This window comes from Trachypithecus francoisi, unplaced genomic scaffold (assembly GCF_009764315.1).
Source record: "Trachypithecus francoisi isolate TF-2019V2 unplaced genomic scaffold, Tfra_2.0 Lachesis_group12, whole genome shotgun sequence".
NCBI lineage: Eukaryota > Metazoa > Chordata > Mammalia > Primates > Cercopithecidae > Trachypithecus > Trachypithecus francoisi.
The window spans coordinates 45,826,890-45,844,682 of NW_022681457.1; the positions used below are offsets into that span (position 1 = coordinate 45,826,890).

The window sequence follows — 17,793 nt, forward strand, 5'->3', positions numbered from 1 at the left end:
CCAGAGACTTAGAAATCCTCACATTATTCAGTAATCCAATAATTTTCACCCACTTTCTCATCAAAACATTTCATAAAGCAGTTATCTAAAGAGTGAAACTGACATTCCTTTCACCACTGGTACAAGTCCTGACTGAATAGCCCACAGTTAAGTAGCAGAAAGGAGAAAGGAAAAGTTGTGGTGGGTGTCCCTAGAATTGGCCCAGGGGTTTTACTGATGCATCAAACAGAAAACACCCTTGTCCCTCTCTTTTCCTCTTTCAGGCTGCTGAAGTTTATATATACCAATACAGTAATCACCAACAGAAAGATTAATGACCTAAAAAGTATAACAACAACACATCCATATGAACATGATATAAGAACAGGGAGATTCATATCTTTTTAAGTAGTCTATATATTATGCATAACTTTTCGAGTAGGCATAATTCAGCCTAGAAATAGACTACTGCCTTAGAATATTCCCTAAAGTTTCTTCTTGCCCTAAGATTCTAAAAGAAAGGCTTTTACATGACAAACCCCCACAGGAAAATACTTTTGGCTAGGGAATCCAAGCCAGATTCTCTTCTTTGGGGTTTACATATTAGGATTTTGAGTGGAGATGGGGCTTTCCCAAACCATGCATTCCTTCTCCCATATTACCCTGGCTCCTCTCTTGGCTTTACCCCCACAGACCCCTACTCTTCCTTTAACTCTCACCTGAAATGCCACTTCCCATAGCCACCATTCCCCAGCTCTCAGGCCTAAGTTTGAGTCCCATGGAACCTCGGACTTCCTCTATCCCAGTAAAACATGGCAGATAATTTTATTTATGGAAATTCCAAGAGCTATTTCCCTAAAGTAAACATATTCCAAATGTGGGCATCATAACACTCCCACAAGGCTGCATGTGATCAAAGGGTTACTGGGCATGGGCATCAGCAGCCTGGTAGAGGAAAAGAGAGGAAGAAGGGTGTTTTCTGTTTGATACATCAGTAAAACCCCGTGGCCAACTCTAGGGAAACCTACCACAAAGATCTACATTACTCTGGTGTTTCTGGAGGTAGACAGGGATGGTTTACTTACTTTGTTTTATTGTTGGGGATGTTGACAGGCAAAGGCAACAATCAAGGCCTTGGATTCTTGGATATAATCAAAGACTTGGATTATATTTTTCTAAGATTTTACACCTAACTGCGAAAGAAAGTTGAACTTTATATTAAAATCATTCCTTAAAAACTGAGAAGAGGAGATTTTCACCATGACTGTTAGGCCTTCGGACCAAAGGTTAAAGGAGTATACACTGAGAAGGCATGATTCAAAGGATAAAGAAGAACTACTCTGGGTCCAAACTGAGAATCAAACACAGTACTATGTGACTTCACTAAATTGAGGAAGCCTAAAAAACTCATTAATGCAAAATAAAATCCGATATTAAACTCACCTCTTTAAACTACTAAATTGAAAGAAGTAGATGAGAGTGGAGTCAAATTGGTCTCAAAACTACTCCTGCCTCACCTGCACAGGCATAGTAGGCTAGGGATTTGGCTAATGCTATGGACTTGCAGTAAAACAAGCTTGGCAACCATTGGCAAATCTGCTTTGGGGAATGTCAGTGAAGCATAGAGTTAAGAGCTTGGGCTTTTGACTCAGACTACCTGGATTTAAATACAGGTTCATACAGTTACTATGTTTATACTTCAATTCCTCATCTGTAAATGACGGTAATAGTTTACTCAAAATACTTTTTGTGGAGATTATACAAATATTTAATATGTAAAACAATGTCAGATATTTAGTAAGCCTTCAATAAATACTACTTACTATCCCTATGATTACTACTACTAATAGACACCACCAGAGAAACTGGCAGGCAGTATTGTGCCAAGGATAGGAGAAAAGGATTCTGAATCAAGTTAAAGTATGTTAGCAAAATAGTTCAGGAAAGAGGAGCCCTGGAAGCAAGGAAGCACCACTTCATGGGTATCTTTAGAGTCTGGTGTTGGAGATTATCTATGGACTCAGAGCCACAGCATTGATTTCACTAATAGATTTTCTCATTGCTCTCCATGGTAGAGAGTAGCTGGGATTCATATATAGCATCAAGCCAATGGATCAACCAACAGAAAAAACATTTCCATTTTAAGTTCAGATTGGGAGAACTTTTACAGAGAGCTATCAACTAACGGGCTGTGGAGTTCAAATGTTTCACTTAAGTCTCTGTAGAAATAATAGCCCGAATTATTCTCAGATTTCATCACACCCAGAGTGCCTTATTAATTCTCCCTGTTGGTGAATGGCAGCTAAGAAAAAAAAAAATGGTAGACAGACTGAGTCTCCAAACGATATGAATGATTCTGTATCACATGACTAGAATATTTAAATGGAGAATATTCTGAGATCATTTCAGAATAGAACAGTCTGTTAAGGTTTTACAGAAGAGGCAGGTATAGTATGGGCTTTACATTCGATTCAAATAATACAGAAAGTACCAGAAGGTTGCGGTTGTAGAAAGCCATCCAATCAGATATTAAATGACATCAACAGTTCAGAGGAAGAAAAAGACGAATTTTTAAGAAATCTGAAAAAATGAATTTGTTTTTTCTGGAGCAGAATTCAAATAGGAGAGTAATGAGAAGGAAGACTGGGGAAATAAGAAAACAGCATATTAGATAGCCTTGTATTTGTAGATAAGAAGTTTAAACTTAAATTATAATGGAGGAAAATCACTACAGATTTTAGGATATGATTCTGACAGTAAGATGGATATGAGAAACAAAAAACTGGAAACAAAAATGCCTAGAAATCCATTCATTTCACTTAGCTGTCTTACCAAAAACAGGCTCATTTTGTCTAAAATCCTGTCATACTTTATCTGTATCTCTTTTATAATGATGATTTAGTCCATTCTCACACTGTTAAAAAAGACATATCCAAGACTGAGTAATTTACAAAGGAAAGAGGTTTAATTGACTCATAGTTCAGCATGGCTGGGGAAGCCTCAAGAAACTTACAATCATGGCAGAAGGGGAAGCAAACATGTCCTTCTTCACATGGTGGCAACAAGGAGAAGTGCCAAGTAAAAGGGGGAAAAGCCCCTTATAAAATCATCAGATCCATGAGAATTCACTCACTATCAAGAGAACAACAGCATGCGGGTAACCACCCCATGATTCAATTAAATCCCACCAGGTCCCTCCCATGACACATGGGGATTATGGGAACTACGATTCAAACTGAGATTTGGGTGGGGACACAGACAAACCATATCAAATGATTCGCTTTGTATATATCATACTTTATCTGCTAGAGACATCAGAGTTTATAGATTAAGAGCATGAACTCTGGGGTCAAGGCTAAATGAGTTCAAATCCCAGTTCCACTAGGTCCTTAGCACCTATCTGTGCCTCAGATTCCTTATCTATAAAACAGAGATAATATAAAACCTGACTCAAATTGATGTTACGAGGATTAAATCACTTAACACATGTAAAGTGATTAGAACAATGCATCTCACACAATAAGTAGTATGGTTAGTTATTATCTGTGTCAGATTCAACACTGTACCTCTAAAAATATTAGCACAAAAGTAAGTACTTGATGATTGTTGAAAGAATGAATGGAAACAAGCTAGTTTAGCCATGTGGGAATGTGACAGAAAAACTATAGGATTTAGCAAATGATTAAATAAAGACAGTGAGGGAAAAGGAAGATGCAGGTGCCCCTGTGATATCCAACTTGTATGACTGAGAGAATAACAACAGGATTAAGGGAAGCCAAGAAAGGAAGCCATTTCGGAATAAAAGGACATGGAATGTTTGGTTTTAGATATCTTGAGGCTAAAATGACAATGAGTCACAGCAGCTTTAGCAGCACTGGGATTCTGGGGAGGAGGAGAAGTGTAGCCATAATTTTAGAAGGTGACTGCAGAAGAACTGCAAGGATATTGGTTTGTATTTTCTTTAATCAGGACTACCTTCTCTCCACTGAATTCAAATTAATTAGGTGGTGTTGTGTTCATATTCATCATCTTATCTAAATCACCTTAATTGATATAAATTATAGTTGAGTACTAAACATTACATGTAGTAAAAGAAATCCATATTTTAAAAGATCATTCAAGCATTTTATTAGGCTACCTCTATAACTAAATAGTAAAATATTAAAAATGATGATAATAAAAGATGACTGAGAACTTACCCTGAATCACAGAAACAGTTCCACAGCCCTTGGCCATGACTCCAGAGTAAGCGATTAAAAACCCGGTTGAAAATCCGATATAAATTTACTTCTTCGACATCAGGCACCTTCCAGATGCGTGGAAGAACTGTACGAATGCTTGTTTTCACTATGTCCAAAACCTAGTAGAAAAACCAAAGTACTTATGATCTAGGAATGTATATCTGTGTCTAAAATTCAAAGATGTAGCTTGAGCCCAGGAGTTCCAGACCAGCCTGGGCAATATAGTGAGAACCTGTCTCTACAAAACTTTTTTAAAAATTAGTCTGGCATTATGACCCACATCTGCAGTCCCAGCTACCTGGGGGGAATAAGATGGGAAGACTGCTTGAACTCAAGTGGTCAAGGATGCAGTAAGCCATGATGAAAAGTAAAATAAATAAAAATAAAATTCAAAGAGGAACACACACACACACACACACATTGGACAATAGCATAGAACAAAAAGTCTAGAAAAAGCCCATGCATTTATGAAACTTCGGTATATGACAGAGGCAATAACTCAGATCAGTGGATAGAGATTTTGAAATTATAATCTTTATGGATTAGATGAAGAAAAGATAAAGCTGAATCCCTCATTAAAAAGAATCAACTCTAGAGGGGCTAAGGTCTTACACGTTAATAAAAATAAACTATTCTATATCTCAGTGGAAAGTATAGGAGAGTATTTATTGAACCATGGGCTAGAAAAATACTACTTAAGTCACAAAAACATATGGACCATAAAAGATTAATAGATTTTGATTATATAAAAATTAAGAACTTCTGGTCATTAAATACACCTTAAAGAAAATAAAAGACAAACTTACAAACTGCAAAAATATATTCAAAACATACATATCCAAAAAAAGATTAGTATCAGGAATATATAAAGAATGTTTACCAAAATTTTTAATAGAAAAAAAGGACAAAACATTACAAACAGGCATTTCAGAAAAGAGGAAATAAATATGCCCAATAAACATAAAGAACAAAAATTAAAGTTATAATACAATATCCATGTAGTTGACAAAAATTAAAAGTCTGATGATATCAAGTTCTAGAGAGGATAGGGAATCTACCGAGTCTCTTAGACATTGTTAGTGTGAGTACAGATCGGTGCACAAATTGGAAAACAGTCTGGCATTATCTCCTAAAGTTGAAAATTAATATCCCTATGGCTCAGCAGTTTTATTTCTGAAATAATCTCTCATAGGTAAAAATAGGAGGTGGCATGTACAAGAACGTTCATAGCAGCTGTTAACAATTGTGAACACCTAGAAACAATCAAACTCTTCAACAATAAGAGAGTGAATAAATAAACAGTGGATACTCATCCCCTCTGGACTATTACACAGTATTAATACAGTAGTCAAAATGAATCAAATATGACACACAAGACAGAACTTCTATCTCCATAATAAATGGTAAGGTAAAAAAATGTACTAGAGACTATATATAGCATGATACCACCTCCTTTTTTTTGAGGCAAGGTCTTGCTCTGTCACCCAGGTTGGGTTTCAAGGGCACGATCTCAGCTCACTGTAGCCTCAACCTCTTAGGATCAAGCTATCCTCCCATCTCAACCTCCTGAGGAGGTGGGACAACAGGCCCACACCACCATGCCCGGCTAATTTTTGTAATTTTGTAGAGAAAGGGTTTCACCACATTGCCCAGGTTGGTCTTGAACTCCTGAGCTCAAGCGATCTGCCCACCAAGGTTGCCCAACATGCTGGGATTAAAGGTATGCGCCATCACCCCTGGCCATGATACCCTTGTAATAGAAGTAAAAACAATTAAGTTTTAAAAACACATGGGGAATACACATAAACATTATATATATATACTATATCTATATATATGGTATATATACCATATATATGTATGAAAGAAAGAAAGCCAGAGAGAGCAAGAGAGAAAGAAGAGAAGAGAAGGGGAGGGGAGGGGAGGGGAGGGGAGGGAAAGGAAGGGGAGGGGAGGGGAGGGGAGGGAAGGGAAGGGGAGGGGAGGGGAGGAAAGGAGGGGAGGGGAGGGGAGGGGAGGGGAGGGAAAGGAAGGGGAGGGGAGGGGAGGGAAGGAAGGGGAGGGGAGGGGAGGGAAAGGAAGGGGAGGGGAGGGAAAGGAAGGGGAGGGGAGGGGAGGGGAGGGGAGGGGAGGGAAGGGAAGGGAAGGGAAGAGAAGAGGAGGAGAGTGAACACTGAGTTCAAGAATATAGCTACCCGGGAAATGGGGAGCCAGGGGGATGGAAGGGAATCATTTGGTTATATACGTTATTTCCAAGAATCTAGCTTTTGATTTGGGTGTTGGGTTCACAGGTGGAATAGTAAACTTAAAAACACTAAATAACACTAAATAAAAGCAGGCCATGCACAAACCAATCGTGAAAGAGTATCGTGAAATAAGGACTATGATTAATCTGGACCACTGAAATCCTAGAGGTCCTAAAAAATTTGTAAACCCCAAAAAACTCTTTTGTCTAATTCACATATACTTGATACTTCTGCAATGTAGGTATTTCCAATAAAATTCTTTTGTAAACAAAACAAAACAAAGAAAAATGAAATATCAATTACTAATATTCTGATCTCCATTCATCAAAGTGGATTTTTCACTTTTTATCTAGCTATAATTATGGCAACTGCCTATAAAAATGAAAGTGAAAGATGAAAAGGGAAAAAGACTTTCAAACATAAAGACTAAATAAAGACATTTTTCTCAATAGATACAAACATGAAGAATTGGAAGCAGATGAAAGAATGATTTGTTTCTCTTTAAAACAGCAATATTTAAAGAAATGAAGTTAGTTATCTCTGATCAAGGCAAATTTAGAATAAACATTTGTTTAAAAATAAATTTAGTAAAAAGTTTTCAAGGTGATATTTATAGAAGAAAGGAACTACAGCTTCTCACAGGGAAATGCGTGAGCAGCAGCATTCCTTCCCTTCCTGTTCCAGCTTCCTGCACTGTGATGGGGGCAGTAATACAAATCCTACTGTAGGTCAGGGTGTGTCCTAGGGGAAGGGGCAGAGGATGAGGAGGGAAAATGCAATCTGTAATAAAGTTGTGTGTGAAAAACTCATGGAAAGGCTCATTATTACAGATAACAAATGCTTCATTATAAAGAGGAATATCTTAAAACCTTTCACAATAATACTGAAATGTGAGTATCAAGGCATTAATTCCTGCCTTTTAGTTTTTACAATTTTAATTTAAGCTGTTAGTTTAACTCTTTATATTTTTTAGTGTACAAAGCAGTGCTCATGACGAATGTGATATAAGAATCAACAATAGCTGTAAATGAGAAATTTAAATCATCTTTCTTCTGAATTTTCCTTTCTACTTTCTGTCAATATATTAGTAAGTAATAATAGGCCAAAAGTCATAATGCAGAAAGGAAAGAATAAAAAAGTAGCCAAGATAACCCATATATTAGTCTCAAGGATAAATATGAGTTATATAAAATAACTGAAAATGAAAAGTGTTATTGATACTGACAATTTTAACATTACCTTAAGTTCATCAGTATTCACATTATATTATAAAATGATTATTCAACTTTAAAATGATAAAGGATTTGAGATCATGGAGTATTCATTCATTCCTTTTTAAATATACTTCAAGGGCAACTAACATGTATCATCTGCCTGCTCTATGCCAAACACTGTGCTAGGTACATTACTTAGAGTAGATTCTTTTGACCACTACCCTGCATATATTTTCTTCTTAATTTAGAGGGAATTTTAATAGCATGACAGTACCATATTCTAGCCCATACATGACTAAAAGCAGCAACTTCAGAATGGAACCAGGGAGTTAGGGATGGGGAAAGCTTCGGCTTCATTCCTAATGTTTTCTTCAATATGTCTTCAATATGGAGGTGGAAAAATCTGCAGGCATCATGGTACCCCATCAGGCACCCCTATCTAAGAAACAATTTCCCAGATTGGTGAGACTGGCATGGTCTGGGCAAACTAGGCACATTCTCCTTCCTGTTCAGAGCAAACCACTGGGAACACACATTCCTCTTTGCTTCTCTTTGCTTTCAGTTTTCAAGGAGCCTCTCCAAGAAGGCAAGCTTTGGTCCTGGAAGACCCACCCCTATAATTTGCAGGACATTGAACAACACAAACTGAGGGAACAGGAACCCAAATCCTACAACTCTCCTCTGAGTCTTCACATAAGCTCTTTCCTCTGCCTGAAACAGTCTTCTCCTATCTCTTCATCTGATAAACTTCTACGTTTCACTTCAAATGCCACTGCTAAGGGAAACTTTACCTGTCACTGAACTATTGTTTGATATCTTAATGCCCAGTTCTTCCTTTATTAGCAATCATCCTATTTTATTTTGATTTCCTGTTTAATTAATGGAGAGTGTTATACATATAAAGGGAGGAAATTGTGCCCAACTTGGTGATAAAATTACCAGATCCCCGAGGCTTAAGACAAGGTCTATCATTTAGTAGGTTCCTGTCTTAGTGAGTCATTCCTTGCAAGAAAGTAACACCTATGTAGACAAGGTAAAAATCATTGAGAGAACTTACCATGTGCCAAGCACTGTTTTAAGCACTTTAACATATATTAACTCATTTAATCCTCAAAACAAAAGCATGAGGTAGATACTATTGGTCCATAGTCCCTTTCCAAAAACCTCAAGCCTAGATTCCATAATCATATATATTATTATTTCTGCAGGAAAAAATGTAAATATTCAAACCAAGAGATAGACAAAATCAATATATAACTTCTTGTCAGGTCATTGTCACCAAATGAATTCAGGTGGGTTAGGTTTTGCTGCTTAGTGGTTATGAAAATTTTTTTGGTTGTGAAAACATTTTGGATCCCCATTTTATGGATGAGAAAACTTAGGCACAAAGCAGATAAGCAACTTGCCCAAGATTACCCAACTCATTGTATCCAGACCTACCCTCTTAACCACATCCAGCACTGCCTCACAATTTAGTTTTTCCAGATGCCAGCAGCAAAAGCCTAGAAGAGAACCCCATTATCTCTTCTTAGATTCAGATTCATCTCTAGTCCAATGGTATTTTGAAGGAGGGTGGGATCACTGTGTACAAACAAGGTTGCCTAGGCACCCCCTCCTTTATGGCCATGGAGTATGGAATAGTTTGTTTAGAAGGCTATACAGATGGGGAGACAATGACTGTACTTTTAGCAAAACACTCACTTAATGATTTTAAGAAAGCACAGATCAGATAGGCAAGAAATCAGACTGGAATGAGATAAATTAGTGCCAGTTCTACTTGTGATGCTTTTTTGGATTTCTGGTGCTTTGAGGATTGAAGAAATTGGGTGGAAGATAAATAATTTGTGAAACACAAAAATAAATGATCAGCAAGATGCCCTTGTGTTTATCTGTGGGCTTAAGTGAGGCTAACTTATAGAATATAGGTATCCATTTCCTTACATTATGACTTTTAAAAGCATCCCAATCCAACATTAAGCTCTCCAAGGGAAAAAATAAATGGGAGATTCAGTCAACGACAACATTAATAAAATGAAAAGATTTGTCTTTTCCATATGAAATATAGCACATTTGAAGGCATAAAGCACACAAATTCATATTTTGCAAGAGCATACAGATGTTGAATGACAAACTGCTCCATATGGCTGAACAGTTGGTCCTAAATTAAAATAATGGCACGAGGTGAAGGCAGTTTAGAAATAAGATTAAAATCACTACATGCTGTACTAATGATGCATGCAGCAGTGATGGCTACAGGGTAAAGGCATCTTTGCTGATGCAAAACGAACAGCTCTGAACAGCATCTATGTCAGCCTGAATAAAACAGAGATGGGAAATAGTATCATCAAAATGCATGCAGAAGCAGCCACGGTAGGTATTAAAAATAAATTGCTATTTAGAGAAGTAATACTTGATGAACAAGGATCTCTTAGCACCCAAAATAAATGCAAACCTTACTATCATTAGTTATTTCTCTTCATCCTCCAGTCTTAGTTTATGTCTAGGTATCACATCAGATAGTAAGCTTTTCAGCAAATCTGGCATTCTTCGCAGCCCACCAACACAGCTATATTTTCATACTTCAGATATATTCCTCACAAACTATATAAAGCAACTGTATTCTTGGCAGAAAGCTAAATTATGCAAGTATGGAGTTACCACAACATGACATTAAATAAGATTAACTACTTCCATTTTCACCTGGTGAGGGTTCTTTTCAGGATTTAATTCCCATACCCTTGATCTTTACATTTTACATCCATTAAGGAAAATATGAAGGCAAATAATTTTTTTTTATTTCCAGGAACAGAAAAAAGGAAAGCATGTGGAAGACTCTGTGTGTACGTCATTCTAATCTTGGAGCTTTACAACAGGCTAATAAACAACCACAAATGCCTCAATCCTGGAACAGGAAAAGTGAGATACATATTTCAAGAATGGTCTCTAAATGGAATTAAGATACTTAAATTTAAGAGTTTTGTGCCACCATACCTTGAATAGTGCCTGGGGCATGGCAGTCCCTCAATAAATATCTGTTGAATGCATGATTAAGTGAGCATGAGTAAACATGCTCACTTAATCATGAATGAGTAAACAACTCTCAAAATCCCTAACAGTGTCTAGCATATTATTTGTATAAAATTGGCAACCAATAAATGTTTGTTAAATTAAAATGTATCACGCACAGCCTTTGTGGCAGCCATGGAGATGTGCCATTTAAATTAACATGTTTCAAAGAATGCAGTTAGCTGATGGCTTCTCCACTGGGTATCCACTGCAATATTCAAACCATGCTTACACTCTCCCAAGATAGTTCCCAGGCAAGGATTAAGCATGGCTGGGATATGAGTGAAGAGCTATTTCTGCTCACTCTGATCCCTCCAACACCAGTCTTTGTTCTGGGCTCCCCATCAGCCTGACCATGACTTTCTCAGAGATTCACTAAAGTCTGAGGTTCTTCCTACCCAGTCCTCCTCCCTTGCATTTACTGGAGTCAGACCTGCATTATAGTCCTACGGCTCTTCCTGCGTACTTGAGTTCTCTCTCCCCATTATCTTCCTTGGGTGTTTTCCATTAAAAAAAAAAAAAAAAAAAAAAAAAAAAAACCTTTCACTGTTAATTCCATCTTAGTGTCTACCTCCCAGAAGATCAAGCTGGTAAAGCTTTTCAATGATTATTGGCTGACATTACAGCCAAAAGAAGGATGGATCTGATTAACATACATCCAATGTAAATTAGTTAAGTCAGATACATTTTTATAATATCTAATTCTGCATTCTACAGCTGACCTACGTTTCCAGGTTTCTTTTAGTTTCTTGGATGCAGTTTCTAGCTTTATAAGACAATAGCACAAGTTTCTGATAGCCAAATAAATGATCAACATGTTATAGGCCAACAGATAATTTTTATACACCATTTCTATATACTCTATACAAAAGAATACCCCATATGAAGAATTCTTAGTAAAATAAAATACATCAGAGAAACAGTCTGACATGGGGAACCTTAGTAGAAAAGAAAACATTTCAGCCTGCATTTTACCCCTTCTAAGGGTAGAGTACATTCCCTTATGATGTCTCGCTTTATCACAAGGACCCTTCAATACTTAACGCTGTAAACCTCAGAGAAGTTCTGAGAAGTCACCTGTCCAAGTTAAAGGCCACAGGCAATACTGAACTCAAGTCCATACTGCCTCATGAGATGTCCACTACAATTTCATGTAATGAAAAGAGGTCTAGTAACTCTATTACATGCTTTTGCCTCTCTAATTTCACCATATAAAGTATTTTTTCAATGCACTTTGACTCATTATTACATTAGCTCTTATATTGTCAGGCAAAAAAAATATTTCAGTCAGTTGTTGTCTGGTCACTTTACCTCTGATTTTATCTGAAATAAACTTCAGGTAGGGAAGAGGTAGAGAAAAAAATTATATATTAAATATATGTATATAAATAAATCAGCTAAACACATTTAAATTTGTTCCAATGATTATTTCCAAAATTACCTCTATATTTTACTCTTATTCCTATCTGGGGTAAATTTTAAGTATTTCACGTAATTAATTCTAATGCTACTTATTAAGCAGACAAAACTTTTTAAAAAAAATCCCAGTGAGAATCTGTTTACATTAGAGTTCAATACCTCTGTTGCTGGCTGGTTTGCACTGCTGGCAGGTTTGCACTGCTGACTGGCTTGATGATTTGTATTCATGATGTGTATATTTGTTAGGCTTCTTTTTGTGAATATAAATAAAAGAATCTATAAATTTTGGCAGGGTTAACTTTATAAAAATGGAAAGTTTTACAAAACGTTATAGTAAAGTTTTAATATAAAGCTCCTTATATTAAAATAGTTACTCATGGGCAAGGGGTCCTAAATTACCTGAATAAGGGGAAGAATGTCATCACAGAATGAATGCTGCTGAAAGCTGTCCTCTGCTTATTTTCCCAGACGTGCCTCACCTTTCACTACATATCTGAGAAATTTGAGCCTGTTTTGGGAAAGCCTCCTAAAGAACAAAATTGTTGAAGGAAGAAGAGGAGCCCCAATAATCATGAGAATAGCAAGAAAAATTGCTACAAACAAGTTGTACCTGTTTAAATCCTAGGCTTCTACTTCTTTTCACAGTCTGGGAGTAGCATTCCTCAGCGACTTTCAGGGTTCCATAAAATTGGGCATCTTTGTAAGATAAACTTGCTCTAGTTAAGATCAGCCCTTTCTGTTCTTTTAAGAGCCAAAATTCAAGATATGAATTTTTCTGCCAAAAATATAATTGTCTATTAAATTATCTATGTAGAAGAATGACAGTAAACGTTTGGGTAGTGCAAACTGTGGGACTTTAACAAGCTTTTACTGAAGACAGAATACATTGTTACTTTCTGCAAGCACAAGGGAAACCCAATACCTTTGATTTATACCAAAGGAAGAAGCCGTAAAGAAGCGCAAAAAAAAAAAAAAAAAAAAAAAAAAGACTAGCAGGGTATAAAAATGGTAATAAAGCTCCTCCCCTCACATTAGTGCTTCCACTCCCTCCACATAACAGTGTATAATACTTAAAGGTGGTTGCACCTCTGAGAACTGGAAAAAAAGATTACATAAAAATAGTTTACTCCTATTTTCTTAGAGTAAATCAGTATCAAAGAAGTAGATACACTGGTATATGTACTCAGTAGTAAATTTATAAACAAGCATTTATTTTTCCTCTAAATGTAGAAAGTCAATTGAGCATAACAACCCTATTGAAATTGTTTCTTCCAATTCACAAATATTATTATTCACACATATCATTTAATCATCCCATCAATGTTTATCAGGTCTTCTCACATCACATATATAAAATAGAATAGCACTGTCTTATTATTCCTGTTCAAATAAACGTATCACTAACCAGTAAGGAAAGATGGCCACGGAAAGAAGCAGCTACCTTGCTATTGAGTCTAGAATTAAAAGTCTAGAATGGAATCAACTTAACAAAAATTGACAGACAGCCCCCTGAAGGTAACTACAAAATGAGACCCATCCTCTGGCTTTTTAGAGGCATGGAAAAATTATCCATAAATTTCTCAAGGGAGATCATAAGATAATTGAATACAAAGTGCCATGAAGATTCAAGTAGGGAAAGATATCTGGTTGTAGGGGACTCCAGATGCTTTGTGAAGGAGATGGAGCTGGATCTTCAAAATATGTGGTGTGTGAGATTGTAAAGAAGGGATTCTACTTAGCAAGGACAGCTGAAGCAAGGTCCTGGGGTCAGGGAGAGACACTCTCTGCCTCTTTCCCTTATTCCTACCTCAACACAAAACAAACGCACACCACCATTACTTCACAAGCCCTTTCCATGGAGAAGCCTTATCACTGTGATGAATGTTCATGTACAAAAAAATCTTTTACACATTCAGGCAATTATTCTGTAGGATGGAATGCTGGAAGTGGTTTTGCTGAGTTATAAAGATTATAAACATGTCATTTTAATAGATATTACAAATTATTTTTCTAAAGACTTGTACCAATGTACTCTCTTTCTCTCTAATAGTATAGCAAAGGCCCTTTTACTCATACTATTTCCATCACCGGGTATTATGTGTCTTATTATTTTTTTTGCCCATATGACGTTTTTTACTTGCTTTTTCTTCTTCATTAGTAAGGTCAAGGATCTATTTACGTGTTAAATGGCTATGTGAAATCCATACGTTGTCTTTTCATGGTCTTTTTATATGCTTTGCCATCTTATGTGTCAATACTTACAAACAAGTTTCTTTTGTTGATTGATGTGCAGAAGGTATTGGTTCACTAGTGTTACTTTTCATTTTATGTTTACTTATCTATTCTCCTCAAACTCCTCCTCTATCCCCCACCCAATTGCCCTCACAACTTCTGCCTTTTAAGATATTTTTTACCTTTCATAAGATTTTATGTAATCAAATCTGTTGATCTTTTAATTTAAGCCTTCTAGGTTTTAGGTATTTTCTTAAGATGTTTTCCCACTCTAAGATTATAAACTTATCCTTCTGTATTTTCTTCCAAATCTTTAATATTTTCTTTTTTACATAGAAAACTGCAATTATATGAAGTTTGTTTTTATATGGTGAGAATTAAGGCTCCAACTTCATTTTCTTACAAATAGATAGTTGCTTCTGTACCACTGAGTAGAAAAACCATCTTTTCTCTATTGGTTTGAAATGCCACATTTATCCTGTATTATTAATATCGTACTATTTCTTTAAATTAGCAACTTACCCACACTTCTCTCTCTTCTAGATTACAAAAATTTTACGGACTTAAGGAAATTCAGGGTTCCAATTCGAATAAAAAGTCTGTATCTCCATTAATGGAAACCAAAGTCAGCGACCTGAAAACATATTCAGGGCTTCCCATGTGTTTTGCAATCTGCTTCTGTCACCAGCTTTACTATAGCCTCCTCAACAGTGTACTCTACGTGGCACATGGCAGGACACTAAGCAAGTATTTGTTGAATGAGATAATGTGCAATAGTGAGTTCAGCTTACTCAGATAAAAGTATATAATTTAAGAGTCATCATGTAATCAGCATCAACTTTCAGCTTATCCATGATAATTCTGAGAAAGGGCAAATGATAGTTTGTATTACTGAAGGAATTCAACAACTTCACTCTGCTACTAAAATAGCCTATCTCCCAGAAAACAATGTTACAGTGCAGTTGATGGGCCCTTCACCGTGCTGGCCACTCCACTCTTCCATTCTCCAAGACAGCTATTATGTACCTTATACTCTCTCCCCAAATCTCCAAAAGCCCTCCCCCACCAGAAGAAAACTTTCCCATCTTCCCACCACATTCCCATGCACCTGCCTTCTCTCCTGTTAGAATAAATGCTCTTGATTAGGAAAATCCTCCCCCTCTCACAGCTTACTTACTCAAGAACTTTTTATCACCTCTCTTTCCTGTGCCATTCCTCTCTTCTAAATCGTTCTCATCATCATACAAACTAAAAATACCTTCATCTTAAAAAAAAAAAAAAAAAAAAACCTTGTTGGCCCACATTCCTCTCCATCTACCACCACCACATTTCCCATTCCCCTCTATAGCAAAATTCCTTGAAAAAGTGCCTGTAGTAACTGTGGTGTTTTGCTCTCCACTTTTCTTCTTCTTGTACATATTCCAAGTTTTACTCCCCACCACCCCGCTAATTTTATGATTAGGGTCATCACTAACATCCACATTGCCAAAAATTACAGTCAGTTCTCAATGCTTAGCTTACAACCTCTGTCAGCCACACGTGACACAATTGATTACTCTGTCCTTAAAATAATTTCTTTACTTGACTTCAAGGACACCCAGTTCTCATGGTTTCTTCACATCTTACTGGCTGTTCCTTCTCAGTCCTCTTTGGTAGATTCTCCCCATCTCTCTGATTTCTACATGTAGGAGAGGCCCAGGCCTTAGTCCTTGAAACTTGAGGTAGTTTCATCTAGCTGACACCTTAAATATCTTAGAGACTCCTAAATTTTTGTTCACCATACACAATCTTAGCCCTAAACTCAAAACTCTTATACAACTATACACTCAACATTTTCACTTGGATGTCCAATCAATATATCAACATCAACATGGTCAAAATAAAATGAAACAACAGAAACAGCAAAACCCTTCCCCTCTTTCTCCAGCATCCATCCACTCAGTTACCACCCTAGCTAAGCACCCATTAGCTCTTGCCTCAGTTACCCTAACAACCTTCTAGCTGGTCCCTACTTCTATTCTGCCAAATTCCTGCTCCTCCAGTTCTATTCTCCACAAGTAGTTCTCATGATTCTCTTAAATTCAAACAGGCTATGTAACTACTCTACTCAAATTTTCCAGTGGTTCCTCATCAACTGGAATAAAACCCAGTATCCTTCCATAGCCTATAAAGTTGTGAACTAGGTCCTCCCTATCTGTCCAATCTTATCTCTTACCAAGACCCCATCACTCACTCTTTTCCAGCTAAAACAGACTATCCTATGAATATATAAATAAAATGGTGCCTTGCTCTGCTTCATATACCCATCAAACTAATTTCTACCTCAGCATCTCTATATTTGTTCTTCCCTCTGCCTGAAACATTGTCTCTGCAGATATCTGTATAGCATGATTCTCATTTCATTTAAGTCTCTGCTCAAATACTACCTTCTATTTATTATCTCAATGTATTTTTCTTCATAGTACTTAGTACGGTTGTCCCTCTGCACCTGTGAGGATTGGCTTCAGGACCCCCCCACCCCCAGAAAGCAAAATACATGGATGCTCAAGTACATGATATAAAACGGTGGAATATTTGCATATAACCTATGTACATCCTCCTGTATATTTTAAATCATCTCTAGATTACTTATAATTACTTATAATATCTAATTCAATGTAAATGTTATGTAAATAGTTGTTATACTGTTGTATTGTTTAGGAATAATGAGAAAAGAAAAAATGTCTGTACATGTTCAGTACAGACACAGCCATCCTTTTTTTTTCCAAACATGTTCAATCCCTGGTTGGTTGCATCCATGGATGCGAAAGCCACAGACATAGAAGGCTGACTGTACTACCTTACATTCTATTACATATTTATTTATTATCAGACATCTTAACTAGAATGTAAGTTCTATGAAAGCATGGATTTTTTACAATTCACTTTTGTATCTTCAGAATTGTATCTTCAGAAGAGTGCCTGACCCATAATAGATACTTAATAAGTATTTGTTGAAGAAATGAGTAAACAAATGAGCAAATATAAAGTCTGTCTATGAATTTGGCTTAATGATCCTAGCTTAATACATAATCCAAGAGGAGAAAACTGTTTTTGAGCATTACTCACTTTTCGTTGTTTTACAGAGTCCAATTTTATGAGCCAATATGAAGCCACTTTGGTTTTATGATACTTCCAGTTATCGATGATCTGTTTGGAAGGATGAACATTAAGAAATTTACAGGTTGAAACTATTTTTTAAATTAATTTGTGTAATGAAAGCACTACAATACTACTTGCAACAAATAATGCCAACTTTCATAAAAAGACATGTGCAAAGATTTCTAATAGAAATTAAAGAAGCCATCTACGTCCAAAGCTTTCTATTCTAGTTGCATTAAGAATACAATCTCTGTG

General features: G+C 36.5%; 1 protein-coding gene across 1 annotated transcript in view; it reads right to left on the bottom strand.

Moving 5' to 3' along the window:
• Positions 1–17,793, bottom strand: part of TTLL7 (tubulin tyrosine ligase like 7) — a 135,310-nt gene that overhangs the window by 13,717 nt on the left and 103,800 nt on the right. The window contains 2 exon segments of the mRNA XM_033225406.1: positions 4,179–4,339; positions 17,506–17,586. Coding sequence (XP_033081297.1) covers positions 4,179–4,339; positions 17,506–17,586 — 242 coding nt within the window.